Source organism: Triticum urartu, chromosome 4 (genome assembly GCF_003073215.2).
Source record: "Triticum urartu cultivar G1812 chromosome 4, Tu2.1, whole genome shotgun sequence".
NCBI lineage: Eukaryota > Viridiplantae > Streptophyta > Magnoliopsida > Poales > Poaceae > Triticum > Triticum urartu.
This window is the reverse complement of record NC_053025.1, coordinates 437,841,135-437,860,720: the sequence shown is the minus strand read 5'-3', so window position 1 is coordinate 437,860,720 and position 19,586 is coordinate 437,841,135. Positions and strand designations below refer to the sequence as shown.

The 19,586-nt window shown below is 49.9% G+C and overlaps 2 protein-coding genes across 2 annotated transcripts; both read left to right on the top strand.

Moving 5' to 3' along the window:
* Window positions 1–357: 357 nt before the first annotated feature.
* LOC125551920 (acetate--CoA ligase CCL3-like) lies at window positions 358–3,766 on the top strand. The gene is made up of 3 exons (XM_048715324.1): window positions 358–697; window positions 1,637–2,227; window positions 2,690–3,766. Exons 1-3 carry the CDS (start codon window positions 446–448, stop codon window positions 3,584–3,586), a joined length of 1,740 nt encoding a protein of 579 aa, XP_048571281.1. The 5' UTR covers window positions 358–445; the 3' UTR covers window positions 3,587–3,766.
* A 7,978-nt stretch (window positions 3,767–11,744) lies between these two features.
* On the top strand, window positions 11,745–18,208 carry LOC125551919 (acetate--CoA ligase CCL3-like). Its single transcript, XM_048715323.1, has 3 exons — window positions 11,745–12,161; window positions 14,665–15,255; window positions 17,091–18,208. The coding sequence occupies exons 1-3, from the start codon at window positions 11,946–11,948 to the stop codon at window positions 17,985–17,987; spliced, it is 1,704 nt and encodes a 567-aa protein (XP_048571280.1). The 5' UTR covers window positions 11,745–11,945; the 3' UTR covers window positions 17,988–18,208.
* The last annotated feature ends 1,378 nt before the right edge of the window (window positions 18,209–19,586 follow it).

Here is a 19,586-nt window from a genome sequence, read left to right as displayed (position 1 = left end):
AAGTTTCTGATAAAAGGCTGTGACCATACCTTCCATCTCATCCGCATCCTCGGAAGTTTTTTTTTTTTTGAGAATTCTCGCATCAACCTACGCACTGACTGACGGAGTGACGAGTCTAGGAAGTACGGCCCGTGGGCCGTGGGCACTGCGTGTTCAGTGTTCAGTGATTCTGTTTAGCCCATTCCATGAAGGTGGCGAAGTCCAAATTAAAGTCTCTCGCCTACCACACGCGTTCGATCCTCAGCGTCCGCCCTTGATCGGACGGGCGTCGCGGCGTGCAAGCCGTTCGCCGATCGTACCCACCTGGACACTTTCTCGAACTATAAATGGCACTGGGCGGCTCGTGCTGTCACTCACACCTACACTCTCGTCCCACGCTTTCGACACACTCCCGATTCGTCGCCTTCGTCTTCTTCCTAACAGAAGGAGAGCAGACCAAGAGAGGATGGGGTCGGAGGGGCCGGGGCATGGGTTCGGATCCGGGGCGGCGGAGCGGGACATCGACGGTCTCCCGCGGAACGACGCCAACTACACGGCGCTGACGCCGCTCTGGTTCCTCGAGCGGGCCGCCCTGGCCCAGCCGGACAGGGCGTCCGTCGTGCACGGCCCGGTCCGGTACACCTGGGCCGAGACCTACCGCCGGTGCCGCCGCCTCGCCTCTGCACTGGCGCGCCGATCTGTCGGCCACGGCAGCACTGTAAATTTCTCTCCCCTGCTTCCTAGTTCCTTCCTGAAGAGCTAATCATAGTCGGGGTAGATTCTGTGTTGTATGACCTCCATTCAGACCTAGAGTGTTTGAGTTCTACCTAGTAAGTAGTATATTTCAGAGAATTTGGCCCTGCTTGTCTGCCTGTGAAATTAAAACCTTGAGGTTAAATGAATTCAGTTACTCCCTACTTTGTACTAAATCAGCCACAAATAATATGGATCCGAGCGAGTAGTAAATTGTGGGGCGCTTAAAGGGAAGAAGAATACTGAATTTCTTGCCATATTTATACTTGGAGCCATGCCACTTTTCTTTTTTCTATATATTGGGAGATATGATCCACTTAATAATGTGAGCTTTTATTCTACTTTGGCGGGGCACTCAGAACTGCAATAAGTTGACCTTTCATTTCCAGCAGCATGGAAATATGGGATGTCCATAGTTTGGAAAAGAAACTAAAGGAAAGGAACAAGCATAAGACGGCACTGTCGCTGTTTCCAATTTAATGGAAACATATGATCATACCTCCACAAGTTGCTCCTAATATGTTGCCAAAAGAAGGGTGCTCCTTACCAAACACTAGTTCAGTAGCTCTGCTCATCAAAGAAAACACGGAACCGTCACTGTTTCTGGTCAAATAGGATAAGCTTATCTCTTTCTTGTGTTGAGCGTCTCTGTCCAAGATATTATTTGTAAGTCTGTTCAGACTATGAGGGTTATACTGACGTATCTTTCCTGCAAGCGCCAAAGAAGCATGTGGAATGATGGTTTATTTTTTGTTTGCCAAGTCATAATTTGTACCAATGCCTGCTACTATTTTTTAACTGTATTGTGATTTTGTATGGTTCATAGCTTCGCTGCATATTGCAGTGGCTTTTTAAGATTTTAGGATTAGACAGTAATTATTTGTTTTTCTACTTGCTTGATTAGGTTGCTGTGATAGCTCCAAATGTTCCGGCAGTGTACGAAGCTCACTTCGGTGTTCCAATGTCTGGAGCTGTGGTGAACTGTGTAAACATCCGGTTAAATGCTGAGACGATCGCGTTCCTTCTTGATCATTCCGTGGCAGAAGTTGTGATGGTGGACCAAGAATTCTTCACCCTAGCCGAAGAATCCCTGAAGATAGTATCAGCGAAGAAGAAACAGAATTTTCGGCCTCCAATCCTAATTGTTATCGGTGATCCAACATGTGAACCTAAGTCTCTACAATACGCTCTAGGACAAGGGGCCATTGAGTATGAGGAGTTCCTGAAAACCGGTGACCCAGAATTCAATTGGAAGCCACCGAAGGATGAATGGCAGAGCATTGCCTTAGGTTACACTTCTGGGACTACTTCAAGCCCAAAAGGTGTCGTGTTGCATCACCGTGGCGCCTACCTCATGGCGCTCAGTGTTGCTATGGTGTGGGGAATGCCTGAAGGGGCTGTTTACCTGTGGACTTTGCCTATGTTCCATTGTAATGGTTGGTGTTATACCTGGGCGTTGGCTGCCTTCTGCGGAACCAGCATATGTCTTCGCCAGGTATGTTAAAGATCTGTCTTATCATTGGCAGCTGCTTAAATTTAGCTTTGTAATGTCTGCAAATTGAGCTAATTTTGATGATGAGGACAAATGAATCATAGAGGTTATGTTCTTGGAATGCAGTACTTACTCACTTCTGCCAGTTATTAAATGCAAGTTATGGTAGAACTGCCAAGTTGCACAGATACAAAAGTGCATACAGTCAAACACCCCCAAAAAATCAACCTTCTGGGAGGAATAGGTAGCAAGAATGATCTCTCATCCGTTCATATTTTAGACTGTTCTAGAATGTATTTCTGGTAGCAAATGTGTTAAAACCAATTATGCAAAGTCTATTTTAGTCTTCTAATGCTAACTTGGAATATCACTTCCAAGAGTAATAAAAGGAAAAGATAAAACAACTGTTCAATACTGGCATTCCTCTGATGCTATGTGTTAATGTAAGACCCATTCATTATGCAGGTGAGCACAAAGGCTATATACACTGGTATTGCAAAACAAGGAGTGACACATTTCTGCGCTGCGCCGGTCGTCATGAACAACCTCATCAACGCTCCTGCAAGCGAGACCTTCCTGCCACTCCCCCGTGTGGTCAATGTAATGCTGGCCGGAGCCGCCCCGACGCCATCGCTTCTTGCGGCGCTCTCTATCCGAGGTTTCCGTGTCACCCACACTTACGGTCTGTCTGAAACCTATGGCCCGTCGACGGTGTGCGCGTGGAAGCCCGAGTGGGACGACCTGCCGCTGGAGGAGCGCTCCCGTCTGCACTGCCGGCAGGGCATCAGGTACACCGCGCTGGAAGGCCTGGACGTGGTTGATCCGAAGACGATGGTCCCCGTCCCGGCCGACGGCAAGTCCTACGGGGAGATCGTGATGAGGGGCAACGCCGTGATGAAGGGGTACCTGAAGAACCCCAAGGCCAACGCCGAGGCGTTCGCGCACGGCTGGTACCACTCCGGCGACCTCGGCGTGAAGCACCCCGACGGGTACATCGAAGTCAAGGACCGGATGAAGGACATCATCATCTCCGGCGGGGAGAACATCAGCACCCTGGAGGTGGAGAAGGTGGTGTACATGCACCCGGCGGTCCTGGAGGCCTCGGTGGTCGCCAGGGCCGACGAGCGCTGGGGGGAGTCGCCCTGTGCGTTCGTGACCCTCAAGGAAGGGGCCGGTGGCTCCGACGAGGTGGCGCTGGCGAACGATATCATGAGGTTCTGCCGGGAAAGGATGCCGGGCTACTGGGTCCCGAAGTCGGTCGTCTTCGGGCCGTTGCCCAAGACGGCGACGGGGAAGATCAAGAAGCACGAGCTGAGGGCCAAGGCAAAGGAGCTTGGCCCTGTGAAGAAGAGCAGGATGTGAGCTCCGTTGCTGAGATACATATACGTATAGTGGACCGTGGACGCTAGCGCCATCGTGAATAAAGGTTATGCTCTCGGGAAATTCCTTAGTGAAGACTTGTCTGTATAAGAAATTCAAGCACTCGATAGAGCACGAACACGAACAAGAGGGAGATATAACACGAACTCTGCTTATGTGCTCCGCTGTGTTTCGTTGTTCAGATGAAGACCTCATGGCTTACGCTGTGTAGCCTCTTCTAATCTTGTGTGATGTGCAAAGACCAAATGGAGAAGGTTGTTGTGGTCACTTGAGCGTGCAGTTCACCTTTTTGCCTTGACTTCGTCCCACCAAGCGCCCCGTTTTCCTAGAAACCGTATATCGATTTGAATCGTTTTTTGTTTTGTTTTTTTTGCCGAAGATTTGAATCGTGTGATGAGTACCAACTGTAATGCCAGGCGGATCCCGATCTAGAATTGAGCATGAGGGAGGAGAGAGCAGAGTAGGTGAGAGGCTTGGAGAAGGGGGAAAGGAGGACTCGATCAACACTCGCTGCCTCATTCGTCTTGTGAGCCGTACATATGTAGCTGCCCCACTGGGCCACCCTTACAAGGCCGCAGCCTAATCACAAACCCACACACGCACTCGACCCAAGCCCAACAGTGGGTTGCAGGTTATAACTGAACTGCACTTGTTAGTCCGCTGCAGGTGCATTAGCAGCATCTGCAGGCGTGACATTGCCTCCCTCTTGCGATGCCGATTCTTCCCAGATGCAAGCGGATGGGTACCGATGACGAAGGACGTCGTAGTCTTCCCAGGTTGTAGCCGATGGTGGCATGTTTGCCCATTGAACTTGCAGTTGCACCACCGGGGCATCCCCTTTCTTCATCATGCGCCGTTGTAGAATTGTCACTGGTTCGGTTTGCTCTCCGGCGAGGTCCGGTACTCGTGGCAGTTCAGAGAACACCGGAGTATAGTCAGGAGTAAATGGCTTCAATTGAGAGACGTGGAATACCGGGTGGATGCTGCTGTTTGGGGGAAGTTGCAGTCGATACGCCAGCGTGCCAATGCGTTCTGTCACCAAGAAGGGACCGAAGAACTTGTAGGCGAGCTTCTTGCAGGGGCGATTGGCGACAGAGGACTGTGCATATGGCTGCAGCTTGAGAAGGACTTGTTCACCAACGTCGAAGGCTCGTTCTGCTCGGTGTCGATCCGCTTATTTCTTGAAGCGAGCTTGGGCACGCGCCAGCTTTGCGCGCAGCAGGTCCGTGTGTGCAGTCCAGTCCAGGTCGTTGGATGCCGCGTCGCTGGGGAGCGCGGCGCTCAGGTGTGGTAAACCCCCCAGGTTGGGATCTCTGCCGTACAGCGCCTTGAAGGGAGAGCAATTCAGGGAGGCGTGATGTGCCGAATTGTACCAGAACTCCGCTGCTAGTAGCCACTTGCGCCATTGCCGCGGCGTGTCATGGACTGCACACCGCAGGTACATCTCCAGGCACTGGTTGACGCGCTCGGTTTGGCCGTCCGTCTGGGGATGGTACGCGGTGGAGTAGAGTAGTTTGGTTCCAGCGGCGGCGAGCAATTCGCGCCACATTGCGCTCGTGAAGATCTTGTCGCGGTCAGAGACGATCGAATGTGGTACGCCATGGAGCTTGATGATGTGCTCCCAGAAGGCGCGAGCGACCTGAACGTCGGTGAAGGGGTGACGAAGCGGCACGAAGTGCGCGTACTTGGTCAGCCGATCGACGACGACCATGATTGCGTCGGAGCCTTCAGACTTCGGCAGCCCTTCCACAAAATCCATGGTCAGCTCCTGCCAGGGTTCCGTGGGAATTAGAAGGGGTTGGAGCATGCCGGCAGGGTGCGTGTGCTCGTGCTTGGCGTGTTGGCACACGGCACACTGCCGGACGAAATCTTCCACGGCACGCTTCAGCCCGTGCCAGGCGAACAGCTTGCGGACGCGGTGGTAGGTGGCCGTGGCACCGGAGTGACCACCCACTGCACTGTGATGGAGTGCAGCGATGAGTTTGGTCTGCAACGCAGAGTTTGCACCAATCCAGAGCCGGCCGCGCTGCCTGATGACGCTGTTCTGCAATGTGCGGCCTTGGTCGTCGGTGGTGGTGACCGCGAGCTTGGCCAGCAGCTCTTGCGCGTCAGGATCAGTTTCGTATGAGTTGGCCACCTCTTGGAGCCATTGGGGCTGGCACAGAGAGAGAGCGTTGAGCGCGAGAAGATGGCCCACGCGGGACAGCGCGTCCGCTGCTCCATTGTCGACGCCTTTCTTGTAGCGGAAGGAGAACTGTAGCCCCACCAGCTTGGACATGGCTTTCCGCTGGAGGTCCATAGCCAGCTGCTAATCTGCAAGCGCACACAAGCTCTTGTGGTCGGCGACAATCTCGAACGGAGCGCGCTGCAAGTACGGTCGCCACTTGTCAATCGCCATCATCACCGCCAAGAACTCCTTCTCGTAGGTGGACAGCTTCTGATTCTTGACGCCCAATGCCTTGCTGAGGTATGCGACGGGGTGGCCGTTCTGTGTGAGCACCGCCCCCACGCCGGTGTCGCACGCATCGGTCTCGATCGCGAATGGCTTGGCGTCATGACAAGCTAAGCATACATCCATCAAGAATACACAAAATGCAAGCTAGACATGGCAAGAACAATAGCATAGCAAGCACGGATCAACTACAACATCCCCGGCAAAATCGCTAACAAGTAGACAATCTGCCCAGATTCACGAAGTAGCAAAAGTAGAGCTCGATTGACTCAAGCTAGGCTGCTCCATAATTGCAAACAAAGACATGGATGGATAGAGCACTACAAGATTAACAAAACATCCTTACTGATCATCCTCAAAAGAGGCACGGATCACTAGGAAACAACATGAACATATGGCCATATGAGATAAACAGCTCAAGGACTTGGTGGAACTGCTAAGTCCCTGAAATCAGCTTTACTAAGTGCCTCACTTTGCAAGCTTTTGCTAGTCACCACACACATCACAAAAATACATGGGTTGCACCTCTGGAAAGGTGGCAAATCCCTTAACAAAACATATGTAGAGCTCATGGGCATATCATGCACACAATAATCATGGAAAATATGACAAATAGCTAAATGGAGCAGCAGATCTGGCAATTATCTCAAATAGCCCTCTTCTAACAGAATTTCGGGCATCAAGATGAACTCAAATGAAAATGATGCAATGGAATGAAATGATGTACACTCTGAGATGAACATTTTGATATGCTATATGCGCGAAACGGAGCTACGGATGCAAAGTTATAGCACGATGAACATGAGCATATGAACTAGGGTTTTGGGCAAAAAGTCAACCCTCTTGATTTTAGATCTCAGATCTGGCACGCTCTACGAGGTTCGTCGGCCGGAGCTTCGAGGTCGCCGGAGGGTCGCCGGACTTGGAGAGGAGACCGGAGCCGGGGCCGGCGAGCTCCGGGCGGCGCGTTGCCGACGGGGCCGGGTCGGCGGCGGGCGGCGCGTTGCCGGCAGGGCCGGGTCGGCGGCGGCCGGCGCGGTGGTCGAAGGGCGGAGCGGGGCGGAGCGGCGCCCCGGGCAGCGGACGCGGCGGTCGCCGGCGAGGCCGGAGCAGGGCGGCGGGGCCGGCGCCGGCGAGGAGGAGGCGGGCGGCGCGGCAAGGGAGAGGGCTCGGGCGGCCTCGGGCGAGCGGCGGCGGAGGCGATGGGCTCGCGGGGGCCGGTCTCGGGCCCGAGCGGGCCGGCGGCGGGGGGAGAGATGGCGGCGACACGTGGCGGGCGCTGAGTGGCGGCGGTTGCCGGCGAACGTTGTCTGGCGCGGGCCGGACACGTCCGTTGCGGTGGATCTGGGGATTTTTTTAGGGTTTCGGGGAGGGGATCCGAGATTTGGAATGGGGGGTCTTTAAATAGAGGTGGAGGGAGCTAGGAGATTCCAAATGAGGTGTGGTTTTCGGCCACGCGATCGTGATCGAACGCTCTAGAAGATGGAGAAGGTTTTGGTGGGTTTTGGGCCAAATTGGAGGGGTTTTGGGCTGCAACACACACGAGGCCTTTTCGGTCCCTCGGTTAACCGTTGGAGTATCAAATGAAGTCCAAATGTTACGAAACTTGACAGGCGGTCTACGGTAGTAAACCAAGGCCGCTTGGCAAGTCTCGGTCCAATCCGGAAATGTTTAATCCCCACACACGAAAGAAAGGCAGAAATGACCACCGGAGGAGAACGAAGCGCCGGAATGCAAAACGGACAACGGGGAAAATGCTCGAATGCATGAGATGAACACGTATGCAAATGCAATGCACATGATGACATGATATGAGATGCATGACAACGACAACAACACACGGAGACAAAAACCCGAACCCGAGAAAATAAAATAACTTAAAGCTGGAAACGGCAAGAGTTGGAGTACATATTGGGTAAATCATATCCGGGGTGTTACATTGGCGAAGTCGGGGAGTGCCAGCACGGGCGTGCTCACCATGGCTTGCTTCAGCAGCTCGAACGCTTGTTGCGCCTTGTCGTTCCAGGCGAAACCTTTCTTCGTCAGGAGCTGGGTCAGCGGCTTCGCGATGATGCCGTAGTGGGGGACGAATTTGCGGTAGTAGCCGGTCAGGCCGAGGAAGCCGCGGAGCTCGGTGGTCGTCGTGGGCACGGGCCAGGCCTGCATGGTGCTCGTCTTGGTCGTGTCGGTGGCGACCCCGTCCTTGGAGATCACGTGCCCCAAGTACTCGATGCTGGTTTGCGCAAACGAGCACTTGGATTCCTTGGCGAAAAGCTGGGGTTCGCGGAGCAGTTGCAACGTGAGCCGCAGGTGCTCCTCATGTTCCTGCAAGTCAGTGCTGAAGACAAGAATATCATCGAGAATGATGATAAACTTACGAACGTATCGCCTGAAGACAGTGTTCATGAGGCACTGAAAAGTTGCAGGGGCGTTGCACAGACCAAATGGCATCACTCTGAAGTGATAGTGCCCGTGGTGAGTTTTGAAAGCGGTCTTCTCTTCATCCTCCTCGCGCATACGGATCTGATGATATCCAGCATGTAGATCGATCTTGGAGAAATAGGTGGCACCGGCCAGTTCGTCCAGCAGCTCATCCACGACCGGCAGAGGAAATTTGGTTTTAACAGTTGCAGTATTCAGTCGTCTGAAATCAACACAAAATCTCCAGCTACCGTCTTTTTTCTTAACCAACAGAACCGGTGCAGCGTAGGGGCTCATGCTGTGCGCAATGACGCTAGTTTTTAGCATGTCCTTCACCTGCTTCTCAATCTCGTCCTTCTGAGCAGGTAAGTAGCGATATGGCTTTGTATTGATAGGAACAGTGCCTGGTTCAAGGTGAATACCATGGTCATACTGTCGACGAGGCGGTAACGTGGTGGGTTCGGCGAACACATCCTTGTATTCAGACAACACTTTCTGAATATTTGGTGGAATTGGTTCCGGGACTGCTTTATCTGCCCGCTCAACTGTAACCAGGGATGCAGTCCAGATGTCGTTAGCCACTTCCATGCGATGAAGTTCATATGCATCCAATTCTGTGATTGGTGGGAGATCTACGGTTCTGACGCCCTGAAGGTGTACTGTCTTCCCTTCAGTTTGGAACGTGATCGTCTTCAGTTGCCAATGGCAATTCATGGGACTGTGTGAGGCCAACCAATCCATGCCGAGGACTCCATCGTATGCTCCCATTTGCAGTACTCTGAAATCCGTGTGAAACGTGTGTCCAGGCACCTGCCATCCCAGTTGCCGAACGATCTTGTTGTAGTGTAGCCACTGCCCATTTGCCACTTGAACTGACACTGGTGGTAAGGCCTCTGTTTTTGCTGCTACGCGCTGCACAAAGGAGTCGCTGATGAAACTGTGTGAGCTGCCCGAATCCACTAACAACAGCATGTACTGATCTCCCACTTGTGTGCGCAGGCGAATGGTAGATGGGGCTTCTTCTCCTGAAACTGCATGTTGCGAAATTGCACAACATTCAGGCTCGTGGGCGACAGGCGGGTCCAAGAGTTGCAGAGCATGCACTGTGTCGTCCGATAGGATCTCTCCAAAATCCCCTACTTCGATCATCAGTATTTGACCGGTGCGCTTGCACTGATGCTCGCGTGAATACTTGTCTCCACAGCGGAAACAGGGGCCGTTGGCTCTTCTGAATTCTTTGAGCTGCCGTTCTCGAGCGTACTCGTCGCCTCCTGGACGAGGTTGAGCGGCTGCGCGAGCCTGTGTAGCTGCTGCAGGTGCTGCTGGAGGTGGTCGCCCCACAGGAGCGATGCGGCTGCGTGGTGCTCTTTGTTTTTCCAGCTCTTCCTCTTGAATGCGTACAAACACAGCAGCTCGGGTAATGCTGGTTGGGGCTTGTAACCTGACGCCCAACCGCAGTTCATCCTTTAGTCCCAACAGAAACTGAGAAATGAAGAATTGGGTGCTCAGTGTTGGATCCAAGGAAAGCAGATGATACATTGAGGTTTCGAATTGCTGACGGTACTCCTGAACACTGCCAGTCTAACGCAGTTGAACGAGATGATGCATCTGCGCCTCAAACTCTTCGGGGCCAAATTCTGCTTCGACATCGGTTCTGAATGCTGTCCATGACATAGCAGGGTGTATCTGTCGATATGCTTGTAGCCACATCACTGCGATTCCATCCATGTACAGCCCCGCTGTTGTGACCCAATTGTGCTGTGGCACTTGGTAGAGCTCGAAGTACGAGGTGCACCGCTCGAGCCAGATGTGTGGCGCATAGCCATCGAAACGGCGAAAATCATGCTTGGGCGGCTTGGTGTAGTGGTCGTTCCCGCGATGTTGCTCGTACGCGGTTGGCGAGTGCTGGAGCAGGAGCGGGGGACCGTGGTTGACGAGGCGGGCAAACGGAAGCTGCGCGGCGCCCTCTATGTAGAGTGGTGGAGGTGGTGGTGGGCGAGTCGTTGGTGGTGGAGGGGGCGGCGCTTGACTGGAGGATCCAGAGGCCGACGTCGTTCCCGTCACGGATGTGCCTGGGTCGAGCGGCGGAGGGGACTTGCGGGCCTCGTTCACATCAGCTTGCGTCAGATCTATCTGCTTGGCCAGATGCTTGAGCTCGTTGGAGACCTGGTCGTTGTAGACGACCTGGGCTTGGTGACGCTCGTCCGCCGTCTTCTGGTTGGCGTCGAGGCGGCCGATGACGGACTCGAGCAGGGTCTGAAGCTTGTCCTTCGTCTCCGTCATCGCGTCTAGCACGCGGCGTGTCTGGGCGGAGGGTTTGGACGGCGCCGTGATCGTGCTCCGAATCGAGGCAAACCCCGAGTAGGATTTTGAGCGAGCTTGCCGGGGCGGCTCGCACCTGGCTCGGTGGATGTTACCGCTCGATCTGGAGGATTAGCGAGCAGCGGCGGCCGATCGGAGAAAAATTTCTGGAGGATTTGTGGAGGCTCTGAGTACCACTGTAATGCCCAGGCGGATCCCGATCTAGAATTGGGGATGAGGGAGGAGAGAGCGGAGTAGGTGAGAGGCTTGGAGAAGGGGGAAAGGAGGACTCAATCAACACTCGCTGCCTCATTCGTCTTATGAGCCGTACACATGTAGCTGCCCCACTGGGCCACCCTTACAAGGCCGCAGCCCAATGACAAACCCACACACACACTCGACCCAAGCCCAACAGTGGGTTGCAGGTTCAGATAACTGAACTGCACTTGTTAGTCCGCTGCAGATGCATTAGCAGCATCTGCAGGCCTGACACCAACATTTTCTTGTAGCGTCGTGGCTGGACAGAGTGGAAGCATAAGTTGGCATTGCTGCCGACTGCAAAAAGAAGCTGCGATTAGTTGGACGCGAATCGTTCGCCGCGGGACGATACCTCGGTTTTTCTCGCCCTTGGTGCTGAGGCAAGGATCGTGTGACCGGGAAAACCAATGGTGGTCAAGTCCCGGTAACGACAGACGCGAGCTTGATTTGGTGCACGCCAACAGGGCACGTCCAATCCCAAGACCCTTCCCGCTACCGTACAAGCGCGGCGCATGGCGACTGCCCCGCTACGGCACAGAACCGCGAATTCGTGATGGCGCCAGTCGACGTCGCAGGATCTCCCCGCTCGCAACGCGACCATACATTACACCGGAACCGGACGGACGGGCGTCGCCGATAAACTAACAAGAGAACGCCACCCACCCACCCCGGCCGGCTGCCCGCGCCACGAGCCGGGGCGGCGGATCCCCACCACCCGCTCCTCACCCCCCTCCGCACGATCGCCCCATCCTCCACCGGCATGGCACATATAAAACGCAAGCCAAGCCGAGCGCGGCGCTCCCATTTGATCGGCGATTCCGTGCCAAGTCAAAGTCACGCGAGGGAGCCACTCGGTAGAGAGAGAGAAAGAGAGGGCGTGGGGCGGCCGGCCGCGGCGTTGGGGGAGAAATGGCGGCGGAGAGGGACATCGACGACCTGCCGCGGAACGCGGCCAACTACACGGCGCTCACGCCGCTCTGGTTCCTCGAGCGCGCCGCGCTGGCGCACCCGGCCCGCGCGTCCCTCGTGCACGGCGCCCTGCGCTACACCTGGGCCGACACCTACCGCCGCTGCCGCCGCCTCGCCTCCGCCCTCGCGCGCCGCTCTGTCGGCCACGGGAGCACGGTACGGGATGCCATCCCTCTTCTCCTCCCTCTCTCCCCCTTCCCCCACGTGCGCCTCTGGTCCGGTGTGTTCTGACTTCTGACTTTCTGAGTGAACCATACGCCGTAGCCGTAACTCCCTAGACTTGCACGCTCGTGTCCTATCAACTTCACACATCAGGTCCTATGAACTTGTACTATAAGTCTATAAGTGTGTCAGTAGAGACCCGAAGTTATTTTGATTGTCAGACAATGATCCTGTGACACTATAACCCTATTGAATCCAAAGTTTGACCATCTGGTTGCTTAGTAAGATCGATCAAATATTGCAAAAATTTCACCAAATATTCGAGTTACATATACCAGTCCCCCGTTGATTTCACTCGTGAGCACATGATAAAATTCAGTTGGTATTTAGCTCAAGTGTTGTACCATATCTGCTTACAAATAGTGGACTGGAATGTGTGGATTCAAGTTCGCACAAGTGCAAGGACCTGGCTATACTGCATTCTATTCGAAAAAACAAAACATAGAAACTTCCCATTCGGTCATTCAAACTTGCCTTGAGAGGTAAAACGTTATTTTCTGAGTGTGTCAGTAGAGACCCGAAACAGTTTTGATTATCAACCAATGACCCTGTGACACTTTAACCCTATTGAACCCAATGTTCGACCATGTAGTTGCTTAATCAGATTGGCCAGATCTTGTAAAAATTTCACCAAATGTTTGAATTCCATATGACAGTTCCTCGTTGATTTCAATTTTGAGCGCATGGTAAATTTCAATTGGGATTTAGCTCAGGTGTCATACCATCTCTACTTACAAATAATCGACTGAAATGTTTAGATTCAAGTTCGCACGAGTGTAAGCACCTGGCTATACCGCATTCTATCCGGAGAAAAAAACATAGAAACTTTCCATCCGACCATTCAAATTTCCAACTTGCCTTGAGTGATAAAACGTTATTTATGGAGAGTGAGAAATAGATAGCATCTCGTTATTCACTTACGCTACCTTCAATTTTTTTTCCAAAAACAAAACATAGAAACTTTTCATTTGACCATTCAAATTTGCCTTGAGCAGTAAAACGTTATTTTCGGCGAGTCAGAAGTATATATATTCTCGTTATTCCCTTATGCTACCTTCAAAAGGTTATATACGTAGCTATTTGTGGTCATAAATGAGCTTTCAGCTCCTGGATTTCTTGTGACAGATATGAGGTCCCATCATTTGATAGACTATTATTAGATGGGTGGGTGAATGTTGTGCTTCTTCAGCCCTCAACTTCTCGTATGATAGGAATGCATGTTAAAGCTTCTCCTTTCAACACACATGTCTTGTGCATTTCAATTAAACAAACACATGCTGAGATTTGATGGTTCACATGAATACATAAATGGAGTGGCATACTTCTCAAAGTGAAATTATAAAGGATATTGTTTCACGTATTGCTGTATCCACATGGTGTTGTCTTTTCTATTGAATGAATGGCATACAGCAACCAGTTCATCCAAAAGTCCGAACTGATGGAGAAGGGTGGACAATGTATTTCAACATTTCCATGTTTCTGCACAACCAGTTAGTTTCAAGTTTGCACCATCCCGGGCTTGGGCTAGTGAGCAGAGAGGTTGGTTACAAATTTCAAACAGAGGCCAATATTTAACTTTAAGGGAACAATCCCCCAGCCATGTGTCATGCCAGAAGCTAACACTTTTCCAATTCCCTACATTCCATTTGTAAAAAGTGTTAGAGGCACTTAAAGCCCATGTAATGCCTTTCCAGAATGGAGATCCAACCCCATTTCTAGACCAATACATTAGGGTTTTCTGTATTGTACTTATGATCAATCAGAATTCTCCAATCCCTCCCCTCACTATCAAAATATCTTTTCCCCGCAAGAGGCCAGAAGAGCCATAGTAAAATTGCTAATAATTGGAACACCCAGTTCAAAAAAAAAATCTTTCCTTCTGGACACCAATCCCCAGTTGGAAAGGTGATGTTTATGATTATCACCTATATTCCTCCAAAAGAAGTGGGCCATCTGGGAGTTGATTGCATTTATCACCCATTTTGGAAATTTAATAATTGCCATAACGTTTGCAGGGACACGTTCCCCTGTAGGACAGAGTCCTACCCATCCAGCCAGAGATGTTTCTAATTATCCTATCAATAATAGGCTGTAGATCTTCTCTACGCAATTTATCATAGTGCAGTGGAACACCCAAGTATTTGATGGGAAAAGACCCCAATTGGCAACAGAAAATTTGAGCAAAAGATTTACAACCTATTACTCCCATCACTCTATTCATCTTGTCGACACCAAAACTTGTGTTTTCTAAGTTCAAACGTTCAATAGATTTGCGTTATATAGAAGATTAACTGCAGAAATCACCTTGAAGACTGTAATATCTCTTCAAGTGCTACTATAGTAGTTTCATTGACTATTTCGTGCTAGTTAATACTACTGCATGTATAGAGTATATTCTGTTATGTTTATATTGATTATCTTCTCTTATATCTGTTAGGTGGCTGTGATAGCTCCAAATATCCCAGCAATTTATGAAGCTCATTTTGGAGTCCCCATGGCTGGAGCAGTGGTCAACTGTGTCAACATTCGATTAAATGCTCCCACTGTTGCATTTCTGTTGGAGCACTCGTCAGCTGAAGTTGTGATGGTTGACCAAGAATTTTTCTCCCTGGCAGAGGATTCTTTGAGGATTATAGCAGATCAAAAGAAAGGTTCTTTCAAAAAGCCACTAGTAATAGTTATTGGTGATCATACCTGTGATCCTTCAGCCCTCCAAGATGCTCTGAGAACAGGGGCAATCGAATATGAGAAGTTCTTGGAAACTGGAGACCCTGAATTTGCATGGAAACCACCGCAGGATGAATGGAAGAGCATCGCCTTAGGTTATACTTCTGGAACGACATCTAGCCCAAAGGGTGTGGTTTTGCATCACAGGGGTGCTTACCTAATGTCACTCAGTGGTGCTCTTGTATGGAAAATGAACGATGGCGCGGTTTATCTGTGGACTTTGCCGATGTTCCACTGCAACGGCTGGGGCTATACATGGACGCTTGCTGCTATCTGTGGAACAAGCATATGTCTTCGTCAGGTATGCCTCACTATCTTGTAATCATGCTTCATTAGAGACCTTCTTACTGTGAAATGTCTGTAACATAAACCCTGGCACAGAACTTAAGTAGTAACATTTATTTTCGAATGTACACATATGAGCTACTCACGAAATCTAATGCTTCAGGGAATATTTGTTACTATATGAATGGAAGTTATTTATGTATAGAACAGTAAGTATGAGACCACGATGGTCTGGTTGAGAAGTATATTTCATAGGTTGATGCAATAAATGTAAATACCATGATGAATTCTAACAATAAATGATGCTACTCTACTGAAAGTAATCATTAATCGAGTCATTGAGTATGAATACTCACAGACAAATTATAACTAGCTTGATTCACTGTATCAGCCTTACTTTGAACACTAAACCTGCAATAGCAACACAGTTGAATCATAAAAAATATTACACCAAGATATGCAAAATACTAGAATGATCCTGGGTTCTGGTGTACCCATTCTCCAAAACTTAGCAAAAGAAAAACGTATTTCTATGTTTTCGAAAAATTCTGGAAAAAAATCACGCACATAGGTATCAAGTTGAAACTTATCCATGTAAAATTTCTCAAAATAATACGACAATCAGCTACCTGTATGAAAACGATAAAATGATATTGCTGCAGTTTAAGTTTCGAAACATAGATTGTAGCACTATCATTTTCTCTTCTTTATCTAGGCTACAAATGGGCATATTATTTTACGAAAACTTACATGGGTAAGCTTCTAACAAATACCTATCTGCATGGTTTGTTCGGAATTTCCCAAAACATAGAAATACATTTTCTGCCAAGTTTTATGAAGTGGATTCCGCTGTACCCAGGTCCCAAAAATCCTCTCCCACCAAGATATATAAAAGGAGGTACAAAGGATGCCTCGCACGAAACCAAGCCCAAGTAGTAGAATCAGTGCAATACGTGGTCTGCAATTTAATATGATTACTTTCTGATCTCTTGATTTTTTTTAATTGGAGGAGAATTATAGATCATCTTTCTTTTCCACTGGCAGCCTCTGATGGAGGTTCACTTAAACAAATGCTCCTTGATGCCTTTGTATGTGATGCAGTTGCCACATAAATGAATGAATAAGATATCATATACTCCCTCAGTCCCTCCATCCTCAATTAGTTGACTTAGATTTGTCTAGATATGGATGTATCTAACAGTAAAACGTGTCTAGAACTCACAGTAAAACATGTCTATAACTCTACATACATCCGTATCTAGACAAATATGAGACAACTAATTCGGGAGGAGGTTGTATTTGATAGGTTGAAAACATGGAATTTGGACCCTTGCGGCTGTTTATGCCATGTGATTATGCACCCAGTTCGTTGCCAACTAGATGTTCAACCATAGCGATTAGTTTTACTGCACGCTTAGCTAATGATTTGTTATCCAGATGCTAGTAACAAGAACTTGCTTTGTCATGAACTGCTTGAAACAAGTTGGGCATACTTGATTATTGTTTTGATACAAGGATGTCGATGCCTAGAATGTGTAAGGTTGGAAATTAAGGGATTTAGCTTGGCTGAACTTCCTTTTGCCGCTCAGTAGGATACACTGAGCCACAACGTTCATACGAAATATTCAAAATGAGAAACAGAAGGGAAAGCAAAACAAGTTTGACAACAGCCCTGTGGCTGAAACAAAGAATTACTTAGATGAGTTCACTTTGAACCACTTGTATTGATTTTGAACTTTGAGGGTAAATGTTGTTGACAACTCACTGGATCATTCATTCTTGTGAGCAATTTAACTATCTCGTCTCACAAGCATATATGGTTCTCTTGTGTTGACCCATATTTATTTACAGGTCACAGCGAAGGCCATCTTCTCAGCGATAGCCAACCAAGGAGTGACTCACTTCTGTGGGGCGCCAGTTGTGCTCAACACCCTCATCAACGCCCCTCCAGCTGACACCATTCTCCCGCTGCCTCGCGTTGTGGATGTCATGACTGCTGGCGCTGCTCCACCGCCCTCAGTCCTTGCGGCAATGTCGAAGCTCGGCTTCCGTGTCTCTCATACGTATGGCCTCTCGGAGACATATGGGCCATCCACGGTGTGTGCATGGAAGCCAGAGTGGGACATCCTGCCAGATGACGAGCGTGCCCGCCTCCAAGCTCGCCAGGGCATTCGCTATGTAGGCCTGGAGGGGCTCGACGTGGTCGACCCCAAGTCCATGGCGCCAGTCCCAGCGGACGGCTCCACCCTCGGTGAGATTGTCATGCGAGGCAACGCCGTCATGAAGGGTTACCTGAAGAACCCCAAGGCCAACGCCGAGGCATTCGAAAACGGGTGGTTCCATTCCGGCGATCTGGGCGTTCGACACCCGGACGGCTACATCGAGGTGAAGGACCGAGCCAAGGACATCATCATTTCCGGCGGGGAGAACATCAGCAGCCTGGAGGTGGAGAAGGCGGTGTACCTGCACCCGGCGGTGCTGGAGGCGTCCGTCGTGGCGCGGGCCGACGAGCAGTGGGGGGAGTCGCCATGCGCCTTTGTCACGCTCAAGGACGGCGTGGACGGCTCCGACGAGGCAGCAATGGCTGCTAACGTGATCAAGTTCTGCCGCGAGCGCCTGCCCGGCTACTGGGTCCCCAAGTCCGTGGTGTTCGGGCCGCTGCCCAAGACGGCGACAGGTAAGATCAAGAAGCATGAGCTGAGAGCTAAGGCCAAGGAACTGGGCCCGGTCCGGAAGAGCAGGATGTGAGCTAGGCTAAAACTCGTTGTGTCCTCGTCCAGAGCTGTCAGTTTGGCGTCGGTGTACTGTATTCTTAGGACACCATACTGTATTTTGTTATATATATACGTATCACGTAACTTCTGTACGAATTAACGCCCTTGCTGAATTGTTTCTTACTGGCTGCTTATCGTGTGTATGACGGATGTATAACAGTGATGTAAGTCTTCTGCAACGCAGAGACGCGCTGATTTCTCATGGTGTTGGTGAAAATTAATCCCCCCCCCCCCCCCCCCCCCCCCCCCTCCCTCTCCCTCTCTCTCTCCCTCCCTCCCTCTCCCTCTGAGATTGGTGCTGTATACCATGGTGAAAATACTGACAGCTCTTTCTTGTGGAGGTTCAGAATAGGCGATTCCTTCAGTTTAGTTGCATGGAGGAATAGCCTTCAGAAGCGATTTCAGTTTAGTTGCATGGAGGAATAGCCTTTAGAAGTGATTTCAGTTTAGTTGCACGGAAGAATAGCCTTCAGAAGTGATTGGTTCCAACATCTCGTTGATCGAGTTTGTCAGAAATTAAAAGGCTGGAAAGAGAAAATGCCATCTCTAGGTAGAAGGAAGATCTTGTTAAAAGTTGTGGCAGAAGCAAACCCATCTTATGCTATGTCAGTGTGGAATTTGTAAGGCGCCCTTGGGAAATTGTAAGGCAATCACTAGTGAAATCTCAGCATTCTGGTGGATGATGATTTGAAGAAAAGAATACATTGAATGGCGTGGTGGAAAATGTGCATTCTGAAGATGATATGAGAAATGGCTTTTAGGGACCTTCGTAGCTCTAATTTTGCTATGTTGGCAAAGCATTGTTGGCGACTAATCCAGAATCTAGAATATTTGTAGTGCAGGTGTTCTTAGAGCAAAAATATTTTTTAGATGGTGAAATTTTGAAGGCCTCCACTTCGTATACATGGCAGAGTACATTTGCAGGAGTCCAGACTTTTAAAAGGGGATTACTAATTACTGAACAAAACATAAACATATGGAATGACCCATGGATCCCTTCAAGCAATGACATAAAGATCATTACGCCGAGAGGTTACAGAATGCTATCAAAAGTAGAAGAGGTTATTTATCCACATACTGGAGCATGGGATGAAGTTCTGATCCAAGAAACTTTTTATGCATTTGAATATTTGATGCTCGCCGCATATTGAAGATCCCATTTAGTGTACAATGTATTGATGACGTCGTTGTATGGCACTAAATCAGAGACCTTCTCTATCCGTTCAACATATCACAAGTCTGTTCAGCATATCACAGGGAATGCTCACAAATTTGGTCATTGTTTATACCCGGAGAATGGACAAAGATAGGTAAACACGAACCCTATCTGATCTAGAATTTGGAAACTGATGGTTCTCGGGAAAGTCAAGATCTTCATGTGGAAAGTTCTACATGGAATCTTGTCATGCATGGGTACTTTGATGAACAGACACGTGGTAACCCAAGCTCAATGTCTGGTTTGTAGGTTGGGGGCTGAGGATATAAAGCACTGCTTGTTCTGGTGTAAGCGCATCAAGGAAATCTGGAAGTAGCTGGGCTTTATGGAGTTGGTTATCAAAGTTGTTGAGATAGA